This window comes from Gasterosteus aculeatus, chromosome 18, assembly GCF_964276395.1.
Source record: "Gasterosteus aculeatus chromosome 18, fGasAcu3.hap1.1, whole genome shotgun sequence".
Classification (NCBI taxonomy): Eukaryota; Metazoa; Chordata; class Actinopteri; order Perciformes; family Gasterosteidae; genus Gasterosteus; species Gasterosteus aculeatus.
Genome location: NC_135706.1, coordinates 841,941 through 869,163, shown reverse-complemented (window position 1 = coordinate 869,163; position 27,223 = coordinate 841,941). Strand labels below are relative to the sequence as shown.

The following is a 27,223-nucleotide window of genomic DNA, read 5'->3' as shown; positions in this document are numbered from 1 at the left end:
AAGGCCACTGGGCGGAATCAAACCCAGGACCTTCTTGCTCTGAGGCGACAGTGCTAACCACCACGCCACCGTGCCGCCTTGCTTTATGCAAATGTATTATTTTATTATAAAACAACATTGCCAAACAGGGCGGCACAAAATAAAATCATAAGTGCACATTCCAGGTAAAGGGTTTTGTATGTACTTGGAAATGATTTACATGTTTTGATTTACATGTTAATGTAAATTAATTGAACTTCTCATCTAACGATCATATGTTGGTATGCTGGAGGTTTTACTAAGAGGAAGGAGAAGTGCCGGATTTGTTTTCTTTTCTACATGTTTTGTGAGTGACATTTGTAGGACTGTCGCTCAAACAGGATCAAGTAGCTGGGTCACAACAAAAAGCAAAACATTTGAAAATACCCCCCAAAAATGTCAATCTAAAAAAATTTAAGCTATTAAAATGGGTTTGCGTTAACGTCGTTAATAACGCGTTTAACTGACCGCACTAAAAAAACACATTATAAAATATAAAAATAAATGTAAAACTATCTATCAGCATCTGTAAGCATGCAAAAAAAAGACAGAAGTCATAGTATGTTGAAAACTGTCATCAAAAAGTCATAATAATACATCAAAAGAAACTGTAATATGGCCAGAAAAGGTCTCACAAAGACGTCACACAATGTTCTTTGGAATTGCCACATTTCCTGTATCATGGCAGAAGTTAATGTTGGTAATAGAACCAGATTAAGCAGCTTAATTTAAAAGGTGCCTTTAAAAGGCGGAACACCGCCTCTTAATGTTGTTCAAATGTTATGATCAGTTTATTTGTCAGCCAGAGGATATTGAGATAATGATCAACTATGCCAAAAAAATCCATCATTTATTTAAGCCGCTAAACTTTGTGCAGGTGCTACAATACGTAGTTCAAGTCACTTTAACACCAATGAAATGTGTTGTATTGACATATAATTAAGCAATAAGGTACGAGAGACTTTACTTATTATGTTACAGTTCACACATCAATCAGTTAAGGCAAAACAATACAGGTAAAAACATTGTTTTTCTGATGCACTGGTTGAGTTTGAGGTTTAGTTTCCACAAACGTGGTTTCTTTCAAAGTATTTATAGAACAACGTTAAAAATATACATTTAGGTGTTTATCTCACAGCTTTGTCTATTTACATCGGTATATGGTTTTCATATATTCACATAAATTCCATTATATTTAAACATAAACAACTTGCTCTTAGTTCTAAGTTCTAATCAAAAAGTGGATCATCTATTATAATGTTCCTTGTTCATTGGTTTTGACACAAATAGAACTTCTGTTCCTCAGATAATAACTTTTATCAGATGTAAGAATAGAGATTGTTCTGCTGTTGACTGATGCCTCTCCTCAGGGTCTCAGCTCATTGCGCTTCCATTACCTGTGCAAGCCGGAACGCCCGACAACATGTTGGTGTGTCAAAGTGCTTGTTAACCATTGAAACATTGAACCCTCCTGATCAAAGTCCCCCTGCGCCGTCTTCACGTAGTTTCAGAGAAACAGCTTTGTGTCCGGATCGCGCCATGGGCTCCAGGGACAGCTTGAGCCAAATCGCAGCGCTGCTTGGCGTCTTGGTGGCTTTGACGGTAGGAGCATTTGGAATCCAACTACACGGAGCACAAATTGAATTTTTTTCGTAAAGGTCTTTATATTTTGACATTGTTTTTTTTGTTCCAGGTGCAAGCTGTTCCCACAGGTACAGGTCTCTCATTTAACTTTTAAACAGACACCCAAAACCAGCGTGTTTCTTCGCAGTAACTTCATCTTTATCTTCCAGGTGATTACGCAGATGCTGGGGAACTGAGGGACGACATACTTGAGATCAACAGAGGTAAACCCTTTATCAAGCTGTATCTCCTGTCCAGAGGTGTTCATGTGCTGTTGACTGTATTCATTATGCTCTAACCGGTTTTTAAGGGTTAAACCAGCTGTTTGAGGGAGACATCGCCATTGATGTAAGTATCTGAGATGAGACGGTTTGCCCAGAACTGGAAAGCAGATTCTGAATGCTTCTCAATGTGTATTGCAGCCCAGCAGGAATGCAATCCTTGACCAAAAACGGAGATGGAAGTTTCCCATTCCCTACATCTTAACCGATTCTCTAGGTAGGCCTTCAGATGAGAACATGTCCACCAGCATATCATCTAACGAGAAGCTGATGTACACGCGCTGACATGGGGTTCCCTTCATTCCAGAGCTGAATGCTAAAGGTGTGATCCTCCAGGCTTTTGAGGAATATCGTTTGAGATCCTGTGTGGACTTCAAGCCCTATGAAGGAGAGAGCAGCTACGTCTCCTTCACCAAGCTGTCCGGGTGAGTCCCGGAAGTGTTGCCCAACTCTGTGGGATCATGCTGTAAAGTCACCAATAAGCTTTATGATGTGGACATCTTGTGACAAAATGCCAGTTAGAGAGCAATAACAGAACACTCTTGGTCACGTTGTAATTTCAGTCCCCGCATTCTCTGCAGATGCTGGTCGTATGTTGGGGATGACAGAACAGGCCAGAATGTGTCAATCGGCGCCGGGTGTGACACCAAGGCCATTGTGCAGCACGAGCTCCTCCATGCGCTGGGCTTTTACCACGAGCAGTCTCGCTCGGACAGAGACAACTATGTCAAAATATGGTGGGACCAGATTGAAGAAGGTGGGTCACAACTGTGTCATTTTTGGTTTTCTCCACTTTTTCATAACTTAATTTTCATCATTAGCTGCACATTTTAAAAAAGGAAAAGGGGAATTCTCCAAAATAATAAAAGGGCAGGAGGTTGTACAGAGTCTAGATATACATGTATGTTATTTGGTAGCAATGTTTAAAGACATTGATACACCATCACATGACCATCGACGTGGCAATGCTACTTTCTCCTGACAGGGAAGAAGCACAATTTCAACAAGTATGAGGACGACTTCATCACAGATCTGAACACGCCATATGATTACGAGTCCATCATGCACTACAGGCCGCTGTCCTTCAACAAGAACGACAGCATCCCCACGATTACCACCAGCATACCCTATTTCAATGAGGTCATAGGCCAGCGTCTGGACTTCAGCGCTGTAGACGTCAGCAGGCTCAACCGCATGTACGACTGTGGTGAGTGTCTGACCCATGAAGGTTGCATAAGTTATCCTGGCTTGGAAAGTGGTTAAGTGATGTGTAAGTAAGGTACTTATTTATTTATTTTATATTTACATTCTCCTCTCAAAGCTGCACTAAAAATAACTATCAGCCAACTCTGACAGCCTCCTCTCCTCTTCAGGAGACCTTGTTGAGGTTGTTCAGCTGCCACTCAATGCCAAAATCTCAACGAATATGTGTTTATGCACTAAAATAAAAGCTGTATTCATTTGTTTGACTGGAAATCACCACTGTAATTGAATCCATATCAACAATGAGTTTTGTTGCTAACTGTCCTGTTCCAGCCAACACACTCACTCTGTTGGACCAGTGCTCCTTTGAGCTGAATAACATCTGTGGAATGATCCAGAACGAGGAGGACAACGCCGATTGGGTCCAGACGTTGAGCAGTCCTGCTGATACCGACCACACCATGGCAGGGCTCTGCAGAGGTACTAAACTTATTTTCTAGATCAATGAAACGGTATAATATTTGCCTACTTGGCATTTTGCGCTTTTATTGTGTTAGAAAACTGGACTCAAAATAATTTTAAATGTTGATTTTATGTAATGGAATCACAGAAAGTTGCTGGTGATAAAAAAGATGTTCAAGATTCTAAAACAGAAAACGCCCCCTAATATGATGTGGTGAGACAAAGACTTTGTAACATGATGTGTCAAATTATTACAAAATGAAAAGAATATTGAACCACAACAACCCTGCCAAGACCAACTACTATGGGGCCTTTAATTAAGATGACCCAGAAAGATCTGGAAATCAGCAAAGTATCATTCGATTGGACCAGAATCGGGGTTACACCACACAACTGGGCTTTATGGGAGATGATGCAACACAGTCTCACACTTTACACACTAAACACGGAACAATCCCTTGCAGTTGACTCATTGTGTACCGATGGTTGTTCCGTTTCCAGACTCTGGCTACTTCATGAAGTTTGATACATCTTCCGGCCCAGTGGGAAGCAGCGCCTTGCTGGAATCACGTATCCTTTACCCCAAGAGAGACGAGCAGTGCCTGCAGTTCTTCTACAAGATGACCGGAGCAGCAGGGGACAAACTGGTGATTTGGATCAGGACTGACGACGGGACCGGGACTGTACGCAGCATCAGGAAGATCCACACCATAACAGGTATTCTGCTGTTGTCGTTACTGCGCCAGGACAGAATAACAACACAAGTATCAGCTTCTTTCTCTTCTCTCAGGAAGTGGGGACGCTGCCTGGAAAATGGCCTATGTGACTCTCAAGGTGTCTGGGAAATTCCGCTATTTCTTCCAAGGCGTCAGAGGATCGTCCGGCTCCTCGGGTGCCGTCTCAATCGATGACATCACCCTTACTGAGACCATTTGCCCCAGCTCCGTTTGGCAAATCCACAACTTCACCGGCATTCTTGCAAGTACTCCTCCTGGCGGCTTGTTGAAAAGCAAGTGCTTCTTCAACTCGGAGGGCCACTCATTCGGTATCAGTGTTTACCCTAATGGAAGAGAGAGTGGCTACCCAGACTATGTTGGGATAGCGTTGCACCTCTGCAGTGGGGAAAATGATGCGGTGGTGCAGTGGCCAGTGAAAAACAGGCAGGCAACCATCGTTGCCGTGGACCAGGACCCTGATGTGAAGCTGAGAATGTCTTCCACGAGAAGCTTCACCACAGGTAAATCCAGGTTACTGGCAGATTTTGAGATTGGTGCTTCACACAACATACGGTGTCAAAACTGCAGCGACGGTATCGATCCCCTTTACAAACCAAACCTTTCATGTTTGCAATAACGCAGTTCAACAGATATTAGATATTAATGCAAAAACGTCTGTGCTACAGAAGGTTTCTCCACAACCACATTTTACCACCATCGCTGACACTGCGGAATGTGCAGCCATCCAATCAATAAACGGTTGGCATTTGAATGTACGGAGTGGGATAGGAAACAAGATAAGATTGTCCATTATTAGTCGCACAATGGGGAAATTCACAGGATCGCTGCAGCAAAGTGGACAGTGCACATGAGATACACATACCACAGTGGTTATTGCCATCTTTATTGCACATGTGTAGTGAAAAAGTATTTATCTGCCTCTGTTGCTTATTGTTTGTTTTGCATATTTTTGACATTTAATTTAATTAGAAATCCATATTAAAAAATGTTTTTTCAATGAACATTTCATTAAGAGAAGAAATCTGTCCAAACCTACTTGGCCCCATGTGAAAAAGTAATTGCCCCCTAACCATAATAACTGGTTGTTCCCCCCTTGGCAGCAATAACTGCAATCAAGCGTTTGCAATAGTTTTCATATTGCTGTGGACGACTTTTGAACACCAGTACTGTCAGGGGATGAAGGCAGGACTCACAGGAACAGGAACCGAGCACATCCACGACAATAGACAATGACGCGACAAGTGACAAGAGACACACACTGCTTACATACACTAGGGAGGTGCAGGTGATTGGACACAGGTGGAAACAATCAGACGATTACATGGGGACGACAGGACAAGGCAGGAAGTGAAGTTACCCGGTGACACGAGTGGCAGAAAACTACAAAATAAGACAGGAAGTGAACCGTGACAGGGCCGAATCCCAGACTAGACTAGACTAGACTAGAGAGCAGACAAGGGGCGGGAGGGAGGGAAACCAAAGACGTTGGTCGGACCGCCCGGGAAACTCTGGGGAACACGGAACACCTCCGGAGTCGGCGGCGGCTCGGGGACACGGAACACCGCCGCGGTTGTCGGCGGCTGCTGGGGGACAGTGAACCACACCGTGACAAGTACTTAGAGAATTGTTTTAATTCGGCCATATTGGATGGCTGATTGGACGGATGGTTTTTGAGCGTCTTGTTTAATGTCATGTCACAGCATCTCAATTAAGATTTAAGTCTGGACTCCAAAACCTTCATTTGGCTTCTTTAATTTACAAAGAGCCATTCAGACCTGCTGGATCGTTGTCCTGCTGCAGAACCCAAGTGCTCATGAGCTTCTAGACAATCTCTTTCGTGATTCTTTCCCCTCCTGGGAAAGTTCTCCAGTGTTCCAAGTCTCCTCCATTTGTGGATAGTTGCTCTCTGGTTCGCTGGAGTGCCAAAGCCTTAGAAATGTCCTTGTAACCCGTCCAGACTGATACATGTCAATTACTTTGGGTCTGCCAGTGCTAAGAAAATGTAACTACGCTTTTCCCAAAAATGTGCTGGATACACATACATTCATGATTTAAAAAATATGCAAGGAAATAAGAAACCAGAAAGGGCGTGTTTGAAGAATCTTATTTATGTATGAATGGGTATAAATGGGTGAATCAAGACATGTATTGTAAAAGCGCTCTAAGTGATCTTACATCTCGTAAAGTGCGATACAAGTACAGTCCATTTTCGATTCTCACACCATATTGCAACCACACATATGTGAAACTGAGAAACACATAACGTTTGTTTGACCATTTCCACTCTCAGACACTGATCCTCGTTGGAACAGACCAACTGCTGCTTCAGGTGCAGAGTGGGATGTCGGCTGCCAGTGCTTCCGCAGGAAAGACTTTGGATGGAGCACTTTCATTTCCCACAAGCACTTGCACAGCAGGAGCTTCCTCAAAGAAAATGACTTCATCATCACTGTCAACTTCAATGGTGAGGACCAAAACCCAGCGGCTGTCTATGACTGTACCACATTATTCCTATATCAGACAAATAAGTAATAACATATCCAAATTTGGACATCTTGAATGAGCCAATGTTTTATTGGACATTTTCATGAACTTGTTTTGTTAGATTTGACCCACCTGATCCAGACCGAGGTGGACGTCGAACCAGCGTCACCGGGCAGTGACGTCCCGAACGAGGAGCCAATCAGCGAGGTGGAAATGAGACCGGAGGTTTCAAAACACAGAGAAGCCCGAGCTGCCGATCCCTGTCGTCCCAACCCTTGTTCCAACGGAGGCGTGTGTGTGGAGCGTGACGGGAGAGTCTCATGCAGGTGCGTGTTTGCATGAACTAATACACAGCACACGCTTTCTTTGCATTACTAAATGTCTACTATTTTTTCCTAGCAATTTAGCCTAGAGAATTGGGTATATTTTGTACAATCCATTCTTTTCTTAAGGCCCAAACTGGCACCTTTGAGTGAACCTTGAGTGAGTGTTGCATGCACATTCATACAGCAGAATGGGAGAGATTTTAGGGATGGTCTTATCCAGCATTCATAGCTATACCTACAAAAATGATTTGTTGGCATCCAATAGAGTTAGTGAAAATTTTGCTAAACAAGGAAGTCTACAAGTATCTACAAGTATATCTACAAGTCCTCACGCCTGGGGATCGAAGTTGAGTGGGTCCCAAAGCCGTGTTACATGAAACTCCACTTGTTATTCTTACTCAAATGACTTCCAAACCTGCCTAAGTAGTGTCTTTTCATAAACCTAACAGGTTTCCTTTTATTTTATAAAGATGGTATGCCTGTAACAAGCGGATATTGTTAAGGAACTTGTGAAGGAAAAAAGGAGGAAAACCTTTGTTGTAACATATCATATGTATTTATATGTATTAAGCCAGTACAAATTTCAATGTGGTCCTTATAGATTATAACATGAAGCAATACTTCTGTACCATGTATGTGATGATTGTAAACCATCACCGTCGGCTGTTATTGGCCCTTACCCTGCTGAAGAGTGATAAATGTCTAATGAATTCACTGAAACCTGTATGAAAATAGTATTATGATCATCATAACTGTGGTGAAAACCTGGACATTTTGAAGTGGATTCTTGGAAATAGAGACACATTTATAAACATCGCCAGGAGTTGGGTCACCATACACAGGCGTGATCAAAATAATGCAAATTAAATTGTAGTTTCTTTTGAGTCCTTACAGGAATTGTTGGACATTTTGGCAGAAATACTTTGCTCTTTTGCAGACATTTATTATTTATTATAGGAAGCTACTCATGTTTGTGTGTTAGGTGAGCTGGAGGCAGAAGGCAATCAGCTTGGCTTAGTATCGAGCCTCTATTCATTTAAAACACACACAGACACGTAAAATAATTTCATTCAAGTTACGATCTTCAACCGATTCTTGGAGAAGAAAACGTAGAAGTGGTGACTTGTGAGTTCTGACGTGTCAGGTTGTCGTCTGGGGTCGCAGATCAAATCAACAGAAGACACACTGTGTGTTGGTCAACCAGCGGCTGGTAGGTGGATGTTTAACGTTGGTTCCCCTACTTTTAGTCTTCATGCTATGCCGTCTCCCAAACTGTCTTTAGTTTAAACTTACAGCAAAGTGAAATCAATAAATATCTGCATGTATAGTATGTGTGTCAGATCAATTACTTGATTAATTAAATGAATATTCTGCGAATAAAGAAATCTGTTTTTTTCAGGTGTGCATCAACCCAGACCACCATCTACACTGGGAAGAGGTGTGAGGAGGTGAGCGTGCACATCGGAGTGGTGGGAGCTCTGATTGCTGGCGCTGCAGGGACTGTGATTCTCACACTGGCCATCTTCACCGTCCTCAGAGGAGCAAGGTGTCTTCTGCATTCATTCGGCAGTGCAATCACAGAAGAAAATGTCGGCATCCTTTTATGAGTTACTCATTTTGGACACTAATTCCATTCTAAGCCCCATATCATGTTGCTGCATGAAAATAATCGTTTGAAATCAATTTCCCAACCTTGTAGCAGGGCATGAGTTGGTTTGATTTATATAATAAAAATAATCAATGTGGTTTTAATAAATTGTGTTATGAAAAATGTCTAGTTAATATTGAAACGTCTTAATCCTGCATAGTATGATGAACAATAAAAGACTTTATATTCTTTGTCTTTATCTCTTATATCTTTATAGTGGTTCGACACACATGATACACAGGTTGTATCATGTGTGTCGTAGAAACGTGTTGATTTACAGACTTTCCTTTAAAACAAACAAAATTCAAACCATGCCAAACAGTAAACTAATAAAATAACTTATTATATATATATAACTTATGCCCCAAATACAGTCCGCTTAACTTAGTGCTACAGAGGCGACAACGTCCAATCATATGGTTTGGGTCTCTAGCAATCTAAAGCCCCTACTTTAACCACACAGTGTCAGGTTGGTACTATGCAGCATTTTGTTGGCACTTATTCGATGTGTTGCTTAACCCATAAAAAATGTTATGCATAAGCTAGATTTCAATTGCTGGAGTGGATGTTTTTATTTAAAATCTTGTGACAAACGTCAGTGCTGGAAGAGTGCTGCAATTAATACTAAAAAAAGTCTACTATCATGTAAAAAAATATTAGCGAAACGTGGGTCTTGTATTTAATTCGAGAAAAAATGTGATGTAAAAATACTATAATCAACCTGAAACAATTAAGCTAATTTTATGACATTTATCTATTTGATCTATATATTTTTTGTAACTACCTATGAACTAAAATCCAACACAATGTTGACTCAGAGTTGTGGGCTCCAAGTGGTGCTGCATTCATGTGGACTGCTGTCTCCGTCTCCACCATCTGAAATGTAGAGATGGAACATTTTTAGATTAAATCCAGCTCTGAAGCTCAAAGAACCTCACAATGTCTGTGCATACAGGTGGCGAGAAAGGGAGTGAATCGCTGCTTTTAAACTGACCGACCCCTTTCATGTAGCATGACATTGGTGAAGCTGTTGCTGTGTATTGCCGCAGCATCTTACCCTGGACCTGGCTGGTGGTCAAACTGTCCAACATGGAGGACTATCACAATAGCCACTAATAAATAGGAGCGGTGTCATAAAACCTTCGCTTTGTTGATTTCACTTGTCCATCAAACTGATCAATCAACACACTGCTCGAAAGGGAAATGTTGCCTTTTAGGTGTTCTTTTTTATCCATCATGAAATGTCACGTCGTCAGAGCTACGCTGAGCCCACACGGTACGAAGTGTGTGTGTGTGAATCCTTGCATCATTCAATAACGTTATCTAATATAGATTTCAGAGCGAGGCAGAAATAAAGGTGTAACGCATTGTATCTGGATGCTGGACCTTGAACCGATAGATAATTCTATTTTGACTGTCGCAGCTCTTCTGGCCTTTACGGCACTTGGTCAGTATGTGAAGCTCCTCTAAGAGACATAGAACAAACATGTGATCTAACAGAAGACTGACCTCGATCCTCATTTGTCTTTCGTGTATGTTGTTGAAGTCAAATTCTTCGTGCTCTCCTTATTTCCTTTTAATTTAGCCTGAGAAAAAAATAATAAAACAGAGATATAATTCAAGTTCCCACCATTCATGGTATAGTTCCAGATGGTCATCATTGGTAAACTTACCATTATGAGCTTTATAATTTCATCTCGAACCTGTTTATTGTAACACCAAGAAACATATAAATGGGCAGATCATAACACAGTAACCAACAGCCATTGCAGGCCCAAGGCATGAAAACCCTGCCCCCCCCATAGTAAAGGTAAGAATGTGAGCGGAGGATTTTCAATAAATCAATGGACATGTTGACACTGGATTTAACCTACCTTCTTCTCTGCAAAACAGCCTGTTATCAGAAGGAAAAGGCCCTGCAAGACAGAAGTGCAACAGGTTTCGTTGTTACGGTGATTATTTGGAAAATTTACATCTTTAATTCTACATTCAATGTATGTATATGAGCAGAGGTATTGGTACTTGGAGACAAAAAGTAGGACATTCAGTTCGGTGTGTGGATTGCTTTCAAATTACCTGGAAAGAGTTTAGGATGGTAAAACTGTAGTTAGCAACAGTATAAAAGGGGTTTTCCTTATCCAATAGGAGCAGGCCGAAGCCAATGATCCATGTTACTCCAAAGACAGGCGTTAGAATGACCACCACTTTGATGATGCCTTTGGCTGTCTCCTTGTCATCTGACTTGCTGCCATCTGGGACCGAGGACTTCAATAGAGTAACAATGACAACTACCATGGAAAAGAGATTTGTAAAAATCACAGCACCAACAGGGAGAAGGAAAGCATGAATGGACCCCCTCAAAAGTCCTTCGTAAACCAGCCAGCACGTTTTCTTGTCATAGTATGGCTTTTCGGTGTACTTGCAAAACACATAACTTGATCCGACTATCAAGATTGGGCAAACATATCCTATGATGCTGGAAAGGAACATGAAGACTCTTTTCCTCAGCGGGTTGAAGACAAAGATGAGCTGGTGGACGAGCATGACACTCAAGCACAGCATCCAGCTGAACATGGCTAAGAAAAACAGGTGTTTGCACACTGTAAAAAAGTGGCACCAATTTTCCCCAAATTTCTCTGCAGGTACCAGGAAACTGCAGTTAGCGAGCAAAAGGAAAATGGCTATGTTCACAATGGCTGTGTGACGGAAATGTGAAAGGTTGGACTTGACCACAGCTGCCCACACTAGATACTCAACGGTGAGGAAGATCACCAGGCAGCCGATGGACACTCCCAGGCCCACATAGGTAATCATATCCAGGACATCTGTAGATATATCTTCCTTGGCCATGAGGACGGAGAATGAAGTCAGGTGATTGCACTCGCAGACAGTGCTGTCAGCATTACCATACTTGACAGCGCATCCCGCATCTGACCAGTCACCCTCGCTGGTGTTCCAGAAGACGCAGTAAGGTTTATCGCCATTCGACTGAATTCGGGGGAAGTCCAGTTCAATTTTCACAGACAAACTATTTTTGTCCTTTAGTGTTGCGGATAATATTAGGCTGGCATACTGTGTTTCTCTGAAGTTGTTTTTTAATTTATCCATTAGGTTTTTGATGCCAACAGCTTTCAATGTTCCGTTGGTCTTGTTCAGATTTACGTCAATGCCAAACACAGTCACATTACAGTCAGAACTCGAGCAGAATTTGAGATCCAAATTGTTACTGCCGAATTCTTTGCTATTGTTGACGTTGATATTCTCTGTCAGACCCTCCACAGACCGGAGGTAGTTTGCTGCCATATCCTCTTTCCTGGATTGGTTCACATTACTCCAGGACCCGTTCAATAGATTGCTTGCTGCATCAACAAAATCCTGAAACAGAAGAAAACAAGATAAGAAAAGATAGTCAGTGGATGCTATCGAAGGATGTGAGCTGATCCTCCGGATCGGAACTATGTAGATCCAGTGATGGTGGGATGGACTAATACTGGTTAAGAAAAAACAGATCATTATTATGGTATGCGATACATTTGCTGTTATGTGGTTGCCCTCCACAGCCTACAGTGTGAGTATTCCACTGCAAATGGAAAGAGGAGTAGTGTGTGAATGAGAAAAATGATTTTGGTGAACTGGTGACAGCTCTAACATTGAGGTAGCAAAGAAATGCACATATTTGCTAAGCACAGACAAGAATTATACTAAATGAAGTATTCAAACGAGCAGATTTCTCATTAATAGCAATGGAATATGGCTAAAGAGCGGAGCACGGTCGTCCTCCAATCAGAGGGTTGTCGGTTCGATCCCAGGCTCTGCTAACCCGCATGTTGATGTGTCCTTGGGCAAGACACTTAACCCAACATTGCTCCTGTAGCTGCGACTACAGTGTGTGAATGGTAGTTACTGATGGCAGGTGTCAGTGTGTGGTGTTCTCCTGTCATCAGGGTGTGAATGGGTGAATGATGTCATGTAGTGTTTGAAGCGCTTTAAGTGGTCGAAGACTAGAAAAGCGCTTTACAAGTACAGTCCATTTAGCTCTATTTAGTTGACAGTTAACACTGTCAACTCGGGCGGCACGGTGGCGTGGTGGTTAGCACTGTCGCCTCACAGCAAGAAGGTCCTGGGTTTGATTCCGCCCAGTGGCCTTTCTGTGTGGAGTCTGCATGTTCTCCCCGTGTCTGCGTGGGTTCTCTCCGGGTTCTCCGGCTTCCTCCCACAGTCCAAAGACATGCTCTGGGGATCAGGTTAATTGGGGACTTTAAATTGCCCGTGAATGTGAGTGTGAATGGTTGTGTGTCTCTGTGTTGCCCTGCGATTGGCTGGCGACCAATCCAGTGTACCCTGTCTATCGCCCGAAGTTGGCTGGGATGGACTCCAGCCCCCCCGCGACCCTGTGTGCAGGATAAGCGGTTTGACAATGGATGGATGGATGGACACTGTCAACTCCTTATCCAAACCACAAAAATAGGATCGAAGCAGGGCTACAAATCTATTAATGGGCTTTTGGCTTTTTCCAGTTTCAAACTATTGTTCTCATACTGCCCTTCAAAAATTGGATATAAGATATATATAAGATATATAAGATATAAACCTCTAAGATATAAATATATATCCAAGTTATAAACCCTGTGTGTACAAAAAAAAACAGGGATAACCATCTGGGACTTACAGGAAAGATGTTCTCTTCCAAGGGAAAATTATCTGATGCTCTCGCCATCACATTTAGAACATCGATGGATTGATAAATGTCGGCGATTGAGTCAGGGGAATCCGAATCGACTGTAGATCTGTTCTTAAGTCCGGAAAATATATTGACGGCTCCCTCCTCGGTAGCCCCAAGTCCCATCAGGAAGTACTAGAAGCAAAACAAACAAGAGCTATGTGTAAAGATAGACAGAAACACACCAATCCTTTCATTACATAAAATGTAGATGAACAGTCCTTAATTAATAATAACCTTCTGTCTGTGATCTGAGTAGTTTTGAGATGTTTGAGTGCAAATTTGTCACATCCCAAATACGTGGATTTTACTGTATTTGGAAAACTGTTTTTTGGAGCTTAGATCATTTCTTTCAACACACCAAATTAACACACCGCATTTGGAAATTAGCTGGCTAGCATCTCAGATGCCTACATTCAAACATACATTATGTATAGATAAACATTATAACCCTTTAGTGTTGTACCTAATGGTAAAATGACCAATACACACACTTGAATCACTATCAATCGTAATGCTGGTGATAAAGCCATTCTTTTTGGATCATTTGAGTGATCTTGTTAGCTTGTTTAATCTCCGACTAGTGAGGTGGTTATTAAACCAAGCTTGATTGCTCATTTTTTGTAGTTTCTGAGCCCTGACGGTCTGCAGGTTTAACGCCATAGCGTCAAGCCTTTGGAGAAAGACCATTTTTTCTTGTCAAATTTTAGAACCATCACGGAGTCAAATTAAAAATGAAAATAATCTGTGGACATTTCTAAGGTCTGTTAAATAAAGTTGAATAAAATGTTATACTTGAGGCACACTTACATCTGCAGCATTTGAAACTTTATTCAACTCTTGGTCGACACAGAAGGAGATTGGAGGCTGCCAATTTCTGCCTTTACAAGTGCGTGACCTATAGCCAACTCTGCCCGGTTTGCATTTCTTATCAATCAATGTGTCCTCAGCTGGGCAAATTGGCCAAAACTCTCCAGTGTCGTCATATCCCGCTTTGCAAAATGGTGCCCCCTCTTGGACAAAAATATAGGAAATGATTGGTTGAGACAATTTGAATTAATACCACTATAACCAAAGTACCCTGACAATGTAAGAATATATAATATATACCAAAGTTCAATACTACTGAATATACTACAATCTAATATAAAATAATAACTTACGATAAACCACTGGGATAATCACTTTTGCACTTTTATTTTGCCCCACGATGTTCTCAAAGGTGACAGAAACCTCTTGTGAGACAGGGTTTTCTTGGCAACTGATGTCAACGGAGAAAGTGTAGACTAGGTCATATCCATCAGCTGTAAAGAGAGTAGTAGTCAGGCAGATGTTTGCTGTTGGTGATTTTGCATTTCGCAGAAATATTGAGAATTTATATTTGCGTTGGTGTTATGAAATGAAGAAAGATTACACGCTGCGGCTAATGAACGGAATGAAAGGCACAGAAAGATTTGTTTGGTGCTGACTTACACGTGTTGTATAGATTACCCTTCCGTTTACCATTGAAGCTCCACCAAACATTGTAGCTTTCAGTGGAGTCTGAGATGGTCGCATTGACCCTCATGGTAACCTTTTGGGTTGGTGTCTTTTCAGAACAGTCTGCCGAAATAGGGTCGATGTCCAGGTTGATATAGTCAGGCAGGAGCACGACTGTCAGTGATGTCTTGGCTATGTGCCTGACTGACCCGCTGGTGAATGCACACTCATATAAGCCTGCAGGGTAAAACATGTAGGAAAAACATTTTTTATTTTATTCTCAGGCTACTCTGTTCAGATTAGACATGACATGAAACAATTCTGTTATAGCAAAAGAAGTTTTTCTGCATACAAATGTCCCCTGTGTCTAATATTACCATCTATAACATTGTTTAGACATTTAGCACTGATTTATAAAACATATGAGCATTACAAGAGATTATGACAACAAGGCCCGACTCCAGTCCAGCACAATCACTGTTGAGCCTGTTGGCTTTTTCAAAAAGCCAACAGAAAAAAAAAGCTCTCCATTCACACATGTGTCCAAGCAAAGGATAAAATAGAGATGTGGAACCAGTTCCAATACCATTGCGGTGACTGTCAGCAAACGGGTGCACCCCTTGGAATTAATGTAAGGTGCTCCATGAATAAATGCAACATCTCTATTATTGATTAGAATTTGCCCCACATACTAAGTAAAAAAACAAAGTAGTATATCACTGTACTCGCCTGACCAAAGGCCTGTCACATTCTGGAGTTTAACTCCGACACAAGACTTGTATTCCTCTGTGGCACAGTTGTCGATCAGTTTCACCACGCTGCCTGTGTTGAGGCCAAGGCTCTCATTCAGAGTCTTCTTGCTCCAGCCAGCGTTGTCCGACACCTCCTCAAATTTGCATTTCAGTTGCGGAGTCGACTCGTAGCACACTGTAGTCGTTGGGGCCTCTATGGTGACCATTCCTGTGTCAGGAAGGCCATAGAAATACACAGTCATACAATAATCTGGATTAGAGTAGAAGGTAAAGCCCTTCAACGGCCACCCATTGGTTTGAGTCCCTACAGTCTTTTGTCTACCCAATACTTTGCTTCTGGTTCAGTCTCCAGGATGCATACGGACAGTGGATGATTGATTGATGTTACTTAACTAGTTTGACCAATGATAACTTATCCTTTGGTCCTGGAAAACTAAGTTAGGAAGAAATAATCTGTAAAATATGTGAAGAAATTATACAACAAGAATAACGATCCTCCTCTGACGTTCTCCCTAAGGTTTCTTCCCTTTTTTTTCCTCTTGGAAGGGTTTTTTCATTTTTTGGGGAGTTTTTCCTGTGCCGATGGTGGTTTCGGGGCAGAGGATGTCGTATGTGTACAGACTGTAAAGCCCTGTGAGGCAAATTTGTAATTTGCGATTTTGGGCTATACAAAATAAAATGAATTGAATTGAATTAAAGAGAAATTTTGATCGCTGATGATACCAATGCTGAGTTAGTCTCAGAGCATATTATCAAAATTGTAACGGAAAAAACTTAAACATGCTAACACACCAAAGATTTTTGATATCACAAAATATTTGGCAGTGTCAGCAATTTAAAAGCAGTGCTTAAGGTTTTGCAGTGGCATATTTTAGATTCTGCTATTGCGTTGCTATTTAAGTGGTTTTCTCACACAGATCTGGCAGCCCTGGTCATGGGGCGTGGTGAACATCCCACATAAGACTTATTATCATGATCGGACAGTTGTTAAAAGGTCCCATGTGTACAATCCGGTTGGAATTTTGATTTACAGAAAATGAACTTGCATTCTCAGTAAAATGTTTGTGGACTGTGAAATGAACATGCTAACTGGTCAGTCCTGTCTCTGCTTGGTTTGCAACACAGTGAGAGGTGACTGTAGGTCTCTGTAACGTCTGTTCTTAGAATTAATTTTCCGGTGTTAGATAACTGTCACGGAGTCAATTGTACAAAAGAGCTGGAGTTATTATCCAGTGTCAAGATCAGATTCACACTTAGTAGAGATAAACTCTTTGATAGGTTTGAAATGTACAGTGTCACACTTCTTGGTGTTTGGTTTAACTCCATGTCCCATGTCAAAGTGTCCCTGAGCAAGACACCTAACCCCTAATTGCTCCTCAGGCTGAAATGTAAAAACCATGGGTTAAAAATGAAATGAAATCGCTTTGGATAAACGTGTCAGCTAAATGACCTGTAATGTATTCAACACTGGGCAGATTTATTTTTAACACTTATTCCAAGTTAACTTGTTAACACTTCATTGAGTGTTGATTTAACACTGACAAGATTGGGACAATATAAACACCAGTTTAGTGTTAAAATTGAATCTAAAATTTGCTGTGTGCCATGGGCTGTAAAAGTGGACGTAGTAACCGTGTTGCCTGTAATTTGTTTGGGGATTGACGTTTGTAAGTCTCCAGTTTTGTCATTTTGGCGGTTGCAGCGTTTTTTTTCTTACATGAAATACAACCGACTGCTTACAGAGATATCTAAGCAACCAAAATGTTACACATCATTTCCACTGAAATGACACTGTGGAAGAGATAAAGCTGTAGGATAAAAGACCTGACAACATTGTGATGGAGAGCTGCCATCACAATGTATCCCGATAGTGATGTGTAGAATAACTTTAACATTCTCTCTACATTGTTTATTATGCCAATAAACAGAAAAATGATCATTGTCAATGTCTGAAACAGTCGCACAGGCACAGAATCAACATGATGGAATTGAATAAAGATCGACAGCTACAGTATCTCTTCTACTGACCTTCAGTGTCAATCTTAAGCACAGCTCCAAGATTGATTTCCAGATAACGGACGATGTCATGAAGTCTATCAGTTGGCATTTTGACGGTGACCGCTGCCTCGAAGTCAGCAACTTTGTTGACCTCCCTTTAAGATTTGGATCAATGAAAGATTAGCGGTAAGTACGAGAATGTCTTGTTTGTATTTGGATAAAAGTATGATGACATTTGAAAGGAAAATGTTCACAACTACAGTGTGACGCCTTTCAAAGTTTATTTGGGAGTCCCATATGGTTGTAGCTTGGTTGTAGTTTTAAAGGAATAAGCAGGCTGATGATGATGTTAATACTTCAGCCTGTGTTACCTCCTAACAAGGGTTACAGGCTTTGACGAAAAGTCTGTGAAAAAGAAGTTAGTGAACTTTTGGTCACATTTTCTTTAGAAAAACTCTTCTAATTTTATGCATGACAGAAAATAAAAGTAAGTATAGTGTAGGCGGCAGGACACCTTAGCTAAAGGACACACCAGAGCAAGGGTGTATTCTGCTGATAATAAGTCAAAGGTTTATCAGCCAGTGTAGTCAAAGAAGAGTTGGCTCGGGGTCAAAGGGCCCTGTGTTATGGCACATGCTCCAAATCAATGCTTACACTGTCTTTTCAAAGTAAATTTGACAGAAAACAACTTGGTTAGATTTGTTATGTACGCTAAATAGGCTTATTATATATGCTAACTTTTTGTAGGTAGCATAAGTTTATTTAATACTTAAATACTTAAATTGAGCTATTTTGCATTGGCTTTTGGTGTCACCCCAACATGAACTCTACTCACCCAATAACTAAGCTGCCGAGATGATTACATCTTCTTTCCTCCAAACCTTAGCATAACACCTAAGAGTTGTATTGTCCGGCCAATCTAATTTTAGGCTGAGACGATTGAAGAAGCTGTTGCATCATCGTCCTCAATGAAAGAATAAGATAAATCAAACGGAAAGGATGTTACTGTACCTCTGACCGGTTACATTCAGGAAGTTGAAGCCATTCAGACCTGCAAAGCTGGTTACAAGCTTTAAAAAGAAACAGGGTGGCATCATTTACATATCAGGTATTACAGTGGACAGTTGTGTTAGTTGTGTGTGAATATAGTTGTGTGTGATCAGAAATAGAGATGTACCATGGAGGTTTTCCCTGAATCCCAGGTGCCAGTCGCCAATATCACTGATCCATTGAGGTGAACTGTGTTGAATATAAATATTTTCAGTTCAGATATTAATAAGCAAACACTTTTGGACGCTCAGAATAAAGGGACCCGTTTACATTTGACGACACAAATTCACAAAATGCTGTAGATAATCAAAAGAAATTTAAAATTGTCTCAGGACTTGCATCAGGACTTTTACCATTGACTTTGGCAACACAGAGTGGCACGATGTGGGACACATTTTGAGGACAAGGAGCCTCCCGGCAACAGTTGAATTGGTTGCACACCGGGTTGCTCCAAATGTAGCCGGTACTGCAGCTGCAGGTGGATTCATTTCGAATAAGCAGGCACTCTAGAATGAGAAGCACAGTCGACTCAAACGACCCAGAGAACTTACTTTTGAAGTATTTCTCTTCAACACTGAATAAATATGAGAGAGAACATGAAAATACTCAAAGGATTTGATTAGTGGGATTGATTACACATGATGATGATTTCTTTCTGAAAACCCCTCAAATATGGCAGCCCGATTTAAAACTATTATGAAGAGCGAGGAAGTAAAGGAAGAGGTCAGGAAGAAAAGTGATCAAATCTCAAAGAATGAAATAGTCTTGAAACTACAGACTGAGACCATAAACTCATGTTTACAAAGTTCACCAGGAATAAATCAGGAGAGAAGTAATTAGAGAGTAATTATCTCATAGAGGAAAAGTCGCCCCCTGTTGGTCACTACAGAGAATGCACTGGCATTCTTTGAAGGAGGAGGAATAACCAATGACAGGATTAGGGTTAAAGGACCAATGACAGGATTAGGGTTGAAGGACCAAGGATAGGATTAGAGTTGAAGGACCAATGACAGGATTAGGGTTAAAGGACCAATGACAGGATTAGGGTTGAAGGACCAAGGATAGGATTAGGGTTGAAGGACCAATGACAGGATTAGGGTTAAAGGACCAATGACAGGATTAGGGTGGAAGGACCAATGACACGATTAAGGTTGAAGGACCAATGACAGGATTAGGGTTAAAGGACCAATGACAGGATTAGGGTTGAAGGACCAATGACAGGATTAGGGTTAAAGGACCAATGACAGGATTAGGGTTGAAGGACCGATGACAGGATTAGGGTTGAAGGACCGATGACAAGATTAGGTTTAAAGGACCAATGACAGGATTAGGGTTGAAGGACCAATGACAGGATTAAGGTTGAAGGACCAATGACAGGATTAGGGTTAAAGGACCAATGACAGGATTAGGATTAAAGGAGCTCCAGCGTGATACCTGCAACCAGTTCATTGTGGGAGAGGATCACTGTGGTCAAGTCAGACAGTTTGATGTCATGTGTTGAATTCAAAATGGAAAGGATCTGGTCGGCCTCCATAGTAACATTACTCTCCACCATCAGCTCGGCAATGTAGAGATCTTCGACTGAAACACAAGATATTGTATGTCGGATCCTTTTGTATTTTTACTGGGCTGAGTTAGATGGGATGCGATCGATTGAGTTGGTCGACAGTAGGTTGATTTTAATACTTAAAATATACCTTCAGTATTTTGTAAACTGAACTATATTTCCCCATAACTTCTCTTGAATCGTGTAGTAAAATGCTTGTAACGGGCAGCAGTTTAACAGGCAGCGAGGGCAATCTTGTGGCGTTAATGTCAGTAAAAGTGTTTTTATTCAGGTTGTGATTAAAAGTGTCAAACGACGTCATGCAAATCCTACCTTATTTATTTATGATATCGAACATATTCTGCATTACTTTTCTGTTTTATAAAATCCTTCTTTACGAGAATGAAGCAAACCTACTCACCCGCTGCAAGGACCTGCAATGAGAAGAATAGGCCAACGACAGAATTAGCCTTAATGCTAAGGGTGTAGTGCCCATCAAAAATATAAAATATATCTATTTGTAGCTTTGTAATGCTGAATAGATAAAGATTAACACACAAAGATGTTATTCTTCATTGTCAATGAATGCAGAAAGGATAGAGTATGGAAAAAGTATGAATGAATTAGAAATGCAAACAAGTAGCTGAGGAGTATCTTTACCTGAAAGTATATATGCACAGCTCCAATCAGACACATAAATATCTTGGAACACATCGTTGTTCTAGTGTAAAAAAGAATAAACATTAGAAACAATTAAGGAACCAACAGATGACCATGGGCCTACTCATTCATTGAAATTGATTTTGATGTTTACATTTCTCAGAGGATGATTAATTATTTTGGTGATCGCCTGATCTTTTGCTCAAAAAACCTTCTCTGAGTTGCATCAACTGCAAGGCTGTAAATAGCTTTTATTTTTTATCCATCTCTAAAAACAACATTTGCATACTGCTAATCCCAAAGTTTGGACAAACATGGCCTATATACATCAAATATGTTGAAGCTTGTGTTCCTCTCATACGAGGTGCCAATTTTTGCTTGCAAAACTTGTTTGCACCAGTGGAGTAGGTGGTTTTCAGGCTTCTGATAACAGTGCACGGTGTGGTCAGAGGCCCGTCACTGTGGTCCAGGTTATGCCCACTTCATTTTCTTGTTGGGTTAGGACATGTTAATAAGTGTATGCGTAGACAAAACAAGCTGGCACCCAAAGGCTTCTTTATTAGGCAAACCTGTCCAGTCTCTGCAGTTCAAGAGGAGAGCGCTGCGCTACAAACATTCAAATTATTTTAAATGAGTACTGGACTACATTTGATTATGTGTTCTCCCTGTTTACGTCATACATGACTGAATAATGTAAACAACACGCTATATAACGTATCCCAGGACAACAAAACCAATAACCACAAAAAAAATGATACGGCCCAATAAAAGTAGATCCTATGACAGAAGTGTTTGCTCTACAGCGCTCCTAATAAGGTGATCACATACATGCAATAACAGCCTGACCTGATATGAAAATAAACTCTTTGAGAGTGTGTCAATGGCAAGGACGGTCTGCAAACCCTCAACGCCTTTGATTAAACGCTTTACCGAACGGATAAAGATAAAAACATTTTACAGAATCTCCAGCAACTCACAACTTGTCAAACAAGTTGCTCAACAAACTTATCATCCATGTTGCTCACGCTACATAGTGACTGAGTAGATTGACGCCACAAACACTGACAGGGAAGAAGAAGAAAAGTCATTTTCTCTTAAGACAAACTGCGCCTCGTGTTGTGAAATGCATTCACAGCATTTCTGTATGAGAAATGAATTTAAATAACTGATCATGATGATCATCAGCTCTAAGTGAGATATTTGAGGTTGAGGGATTTCCCTGTTATAATTAGTTCTTAAGCCTACAATGTGTTTATATTGTTGTGTTCTCACACACACAACAAAGACTAAAAATTGCATCGCACAGTTTCTGAAAAAACGAATGGGCAGGAAATTCACCAGTCAGCACACAACCTCAATGTCCGCAGAGGACACAGTTAAGATGCTTCCATTCATGCAACTAGAGAGAAATCTATGGAGTCAAGCCTGGTGATATAAACAATATAGGTGGAGAAGATGTCTGTTGAGAGCATTTAGAGCAGTGATTCTCAACTGGTGGGACCCGCTTTAATGGGCCTTTGCCTGGGAAAATAAAAATTAGAAATAACAGCTGGCTGTTTTGTTTTTTCATTAAACTTGTTTTTGTGTTGTTATACGTATTCTGTCTCCATACTCTCTCAGGTTCAAACTGCACCATATTTTCATTAAATAAATTTGAGAAGTTGAGAATGTTCCGCGATTTGGGTCGCGGCTTGTCATGGGGAGTCAAGGGGTGATGGTGGGTCCCGGAGCCAGACCAGCTGAGAGCCACTGCTTTAGAGCATGTGAATGTTTCTTGTGAATTGTAAAGAATTTCACTTTGATGTTGAAAGACATTGCAACACAAGGAGAGCTGACATAATAAACAGTTTGCATTTGCTTACATTAATCAAAGCACACAAATACATTGATATAAAGCTCTTACCTTGGCTCTGCACCGAGTCACAGACAAATGCTCCGTATCTGTCAGGTCTGCATCAGAATTAGAGTCTGTGTACGTGGGTACATTGGTCAGGAACACTGGGCTGAGTGCTGTGTTATGGGACACACTTAAATCTTTACTTTGTGCTGGGAGGCCATTTGCATTGATGCCATGGCTCCATATCAACTCGACTGGTCACGATGCACACACAGCCTTTCAGCTTTCCATACGCATTTGTCTACCAAATGAAGCATGTCCTTCAGTAGATCAAAGTCAAAGTCATGCGTCTGGGGAAAGCAAGACAGATGGTGCTCTCCTTGAGTCAAAGATCTTTGATTATCATAAGGAGGATTTCATGGACGTTTTGACTGTTTCTTTTAAGAAAATCCAGGCAAGAAGAAGGGTCACCAACACAAAGTCAACTGCTTGTTATACACTCACTGGAGTTTATTAGATGCCATTAAGACAAAAATGTTAGACATTTGTAACCAAGAACAAAACATAAAATATACCGCACGTATACAATAATAAGAAAATGAATCATAAAATCATTAGGAACAAGGTAAACTAACTGCAACAATACGCTTTCAATTGACCGCAGCAAACGGCTGGAGTCCTTAATCCAGAGCTTCCATAAAACAAACCAAAATAAAATTATTCGAAACACTGTCATCGGTAAAATATTAAAATTACAAAGATGAGGAAGACAACAAGATGTAAGGAAAGAGAATGTTAATCATGCTAGGCAAATAACACTTATCAACGTTACTTGGAGAGACGAGGCAATGAGAAACTCCTCCGATGTTGAAATGCACAGGTGGATGAACTGAGATTACGCGTCTGACGTCACGTTCAGGAGCAGTCGGTCATGATTGACACTCAAATGACTTTTAGGCAATGAACACTTTCCATCCATCCATCCATTGTCAAACCGCTTATCCTGCACACAGGGTCGCGGGGGGCTGGAGTCCATCCCAGCCAACTTCAGGCGATAGACAGGGTACATCCTGGATTTGTCGCTAGCCAATCGCAGGGCTACACAGAGACACACAACCATTCACACTCACATTCACACATCTACGGGCAATTTAAAGTCCCCAATCAACCTGATTCCCAGAGCATGTCTTTGGACTGTGGGAGGAAGCCGGAGAACCCGGAGAGAACCCACACAGACACGGGGAGAACATGCAGACTCCACACAGAAAGGCCACTGGGCGGCGTGGAACCAGGACCTTCTTGCTGTGATAATACAAATATTTATAATTTTTACATTCCGGCCACTGAAACGACAGCGAAGGCGGCGCATGGGATAGGGAGGGTGTGCTGTGCAGCACAATGTTGGCGGTTTGAATCCTGGCAGCTCCCTGTGCCAAGTCGAAGTGTCCCTGGGCAAGACCCCTAACCCCCAATTACTCCACATATAAAACCATGGGCATTTTGGATAAAAGTGACAGCTGCATGTATAGTAATGTCCTGTAAGTCAAAGTCATCATCGTATCTCATGAGATACTATCTCAGTATGATGACTTACAGTAGTCTGCTATTATTGTAAATTGTGAATCGTAATATTTGTCAGGGTTGGGTAGGAAGGCAGGACTCAAACGCAGACGTCAAAAGCAAAAGGACTTTACTCGTCAAAAACTTCAACAAAGCAAAAGGCCAACGGGCAAAAACACACACACGAACCGGGGGAACAAAGGCAGGCAGGAACGAGGAACATCCAGACGATAGACAGGGACATCCGTGACAAAGGACAATGACGCCACCAGTGACAAACAACACTCACTGCTTAAATACACAAGGGAGGTGCAGGTGATTGGACACTGTGGAAACAATCCGAAAATCACAGGGGATGACAGGACCAGGCAGGAAGTGAAGTTACCCGGGGACACAATTGAGAGAAAACCACAAAATAAAACAGGAAGTGCACCACACCGTGACAAAATTGACAGCTTTAACTGTTTATTCTTGACATTGGCCGTTAATTTACAAGCAAGGGATGGAAATTTAACTGTATGTTACAGTTATTATGACATACTGTACCATTAGTAATGCACTGTAAATTTACAGCAATTTGTTACAGTGAATAGACTGGACAGACATCACAATTACAGTTGAAAAGTAACTAGATATTTAAGGAATGTGCTTGGATAAGACAGACGAAATATGTAGTATATTTTTGAGCGTATTAAAGTCAGCATTACGGCACGTGGGGAGGAGTGGACAACCTCTGAAATTCAAATAGAACATTTTGAAGGAAACCTGTCAAACGTACAAGAGAAATATGAGGAAAGAAAGCCTCAGTGATATTGTGTGTAGGAATCTTCTCTTCACAATCTTCACATCCGGACAAAGGAAAGTGATCAAATGGACTGTACAATGGCTACAAACGCTTTTGTCACAGTTTGGGTTCACGTCCTGTTTTATTTTTTATTTTTCTGCTTCTTGTCTCCCTGGGTAACTTCACTTCCTGCCTTGTCCTGTCATCCCCTGTGATTGTCTGATTGTTTCCACCTGTGTCCAATCACCTGCACCTCCCTGGTGTATTTTGTGTGTCTCTTGTCACTTGTGCCGTCATTGTTCTTTGTTGAATGTCCGGAAGTATATGACTGAGTGTTACTGGTTGCTGTCGTCATTTTTGCCCCTTGGCCTTCTTTGCTTTTTGGATTTTGACTATTAATGTCTTTTGTTTCCTTAAAATCTGCGTTTGAGTCCTTCCTACAACAGCCTTCCTGACAGCTTTACTTTAGGGTTAGGGTTGTTAGGGCGGTTCTAAAAAAAGCAACCAACAAATGTCTGTTGTATTTTTTATATAATCCATTCTGTGGAAAACTTAAACATGTTTTGCCAGCAGGAGAAAATTATGTCAGGATCCTTAAGTTCTGTCCTTAAGTGTGTTTGTATTTCATCCAATCAAACAACAGTGTCATGGACCTTTAAGAAGACACAAAGGGTTAAAGGGATGCATAAACATACTGAAGGCTGAACATGTTTACGGCATTTCTTTTTAAATCTAACCCACCTGATTCATAATACGGACAACAGTTTATTACAGATGAAACACAGGAACAACTCATCGCAGCTGTTCAGTAATGACTTTTTAAAAAACGTTTTGACTAAAGTAATTATGGTCAAACAATTACTGTATATTACAGTGAAAAAGGGGGTTTAGTATTGTCGCCTTTGGGTGACACAAAAACACAAAATGCCATTTTGTGCAGCAGCGTACTGAACTGTGAACCAAGCAGCCCTGTTGGGATGGAGTTCCATATCAGTCTATGCAAATCACTCTACAGCCGGATGAGAAGAAAGTACACAAAAACCACCACACAGCTAGCGTCAGGATGGTTAAAGTCATTTTTTTTTGGTGTAGAGAATGAATAAGTGACATGACTATTTATGTACAGGAGTGCTTATGTAAGTATCTAGCTGTGTGCTTTTTTAAAACACTATGTCTATTTAGACATTCAATTAAATTCAGTTAACTTTATTTTGTGTAGCCCAAAATCACATCGACACAGCATCCGTCTCCTGATGAACAGACTACAATGATGTCATTTGAACTATGTCAAAGATGAACAATACATTCAATTCCTATAGCAGAAATGATTCAAATAATTGTGAGTAGTAAGCAGGTGTACGGCAGGACCACTGTAGGGACAACCACCATCAGGTAGAACCACCATCAGGTAGAACCACCATCAGGCAGAACCACCATCAGATAGAACCACTATCAGGTAGAACCACCATCAGGTAGAACCTCCATCAGGTAGAACCACCATCAGGTAGAACCACCACCCACAGAAGCCTGTGGGGAGGGAGAGCACAGAGACTTAAGGAGAGGGTAATGTTGGTTTACGAGTACAGTAATATGATTAATATCTAAAATAATAATGATGATGATGATGATGGCAGAAGCAGGCGTCAGCAGGGCCACGGCAGGCGTCAGGACCAGAGTCCCGAAGGAACCACGATCTACGGAGGCCTGATAGGGGAGAAAGCACAAAAAAGCTCCCGGAAAGAAGCTAATTTAGTGCATTAATAAAATGTGGATTATTGTAGAAAGAGAGTGAGCGAGGAGCTCGGTGTGTCTTAAGAAGTCCCCCGGCAGTCTAAGCCGATTGCGGCTTAATGAGCCAGGTCTAACTATAAGTGATATTAACAATTATAGTTAGACCTGGCTCATTAAGTGACTGAATTGTTAAGTGATATTAACAATTAACAATTCAGTCACTTAGTGTCAGCTTAAAACACTAGATACACATCGAAAGGTTGGTGCAACCAATTTGCACAATGGTACAATAATAACAAAAAAGCAGGAACTGACATGGTCAGA

General features: G+C 41.1%; 2 protein-coding genes across 2 annotated transcripts; one reads left to right on the top strand and one right to left on the bottom strand.

Moving 5' to 3' along the window:
• Positions 1-1,484: 1,484 nt before the first annotated feature.
• mep1a.2 (meprin A, alpha (PABA peptide hydrolase), tandem duplicate 2) lies at positions 1,485-8,973 on the top strand. The gene is made up of 14 exons (XM_040161348.2): positions 1,485-1,620; positions 1,712-1,730; positions 1,812-1,865; positions 1,952-1,989; positions 2,064-2,139; positions 2,230-2,347; positions 2,504-2,679; positions 2,908-3,129; positions 3,459-3,605; positions 4,089-4,304; positions 4,378-4,824; positions 6,615-6,788; positions 6,930-7,134; positions 8,534-8,973. The coding sequence occupies exons 1-14, from the start codon at positions 1,558-1,560 to the stop codon at positions 8,739-8,741; spliced, it is 2,163 nt and encodes a 720-aa protein (XP_040017282.2). The 5' UTR covers positions 1,485-1,557; the 3' UTR covers positions 8,742-8,973.
• Positions 7,668-23,043, bottom strand: adgrf3b (adhesion G protein-coupled receptor F3b). The gene is made up of 18 exons (XM_040161347.2): positions 22,891-23,043; positions 20,988-21,048; positions 20,749-20,761; positions 20,216-20,362; positions 19,135-19,287; positions 18,909-18,970; positions 18,743-18,801; positions 17,762-17,886; positions 15,711-15,941; positions 14,976-15,218; positions 14,666-14,806; positions 14,313-14,515; positions 13,452-13,637; positions 10,859-12,157; positions 10,657-10,698; positions 10,456-10,485; positions 10,292-10,368; positions 7,668-9,658 (listed from the first exon to the last, which is right to left on the bottom strand). Exons 2-17 carry the CDS (start codon positions 21,039-21,041, stop codon positions 10,300-10,302), a joined length of 3,057 nt encoding a protein of 1,018 aa, XP_040017281.2. The 5' UTR covers positions 21,042-21,048; positions 22,891-23,043; the 3' UTR covers positions 7,668-9,658; positions 10,292-10,299.
• Between the last annotated feature and the right edge of the window lie 4,180 nt (positions 23,044-27,223).

Excerpts from the sequence above, each read along its gene's own strand:
- mep1a.2 (XM_040161348.2), top strand. The coding sequence starts at position 1,558 with ATGGGCTCCAGGGACAGCTTGAGCCAAATCGCAGCGCTGCTTGGCGTC. Across the intron at positions 1,990-2,063 it reads AGGGAGACATCGCCATTGAT|CCCAGCAGGAATGCAATCCT; the intron begins GTAAGTATCTGA and ends TGTGTATTGCAG. Across the intron at positions 2,348-2,503 it reads TCCTTCACCAAGCTGTCCGG|ATGCTGGTCGTATGTTGGGG; the intron begins GTGAGTCCCGGA and ends CATTCTCTGCAG.
- adgrf3b (XM_040161347.2), bottom strand. The coding sequence starts at position 21,041 with ATGTGTTCCAAGATATTTATGTGTCTGATTGGAGCTGTGCATATATAC. Across the intron at positions 18,971-19,134 it reads CTGTGTTGCCAAAGTCAATG|TTCACCTCAATGGATCAGTG; the intron begins GTAAAAGTCCTG and ends TATTCAACACAG. Across the intron at positions 10,699-10,858 it reads CCATCCTAAACTCTTTCCAG|GGCCTTTTCCTTCTGATAAC; the intron begins GTAATTTGAAAG and ends TCTGTCTTGCAG.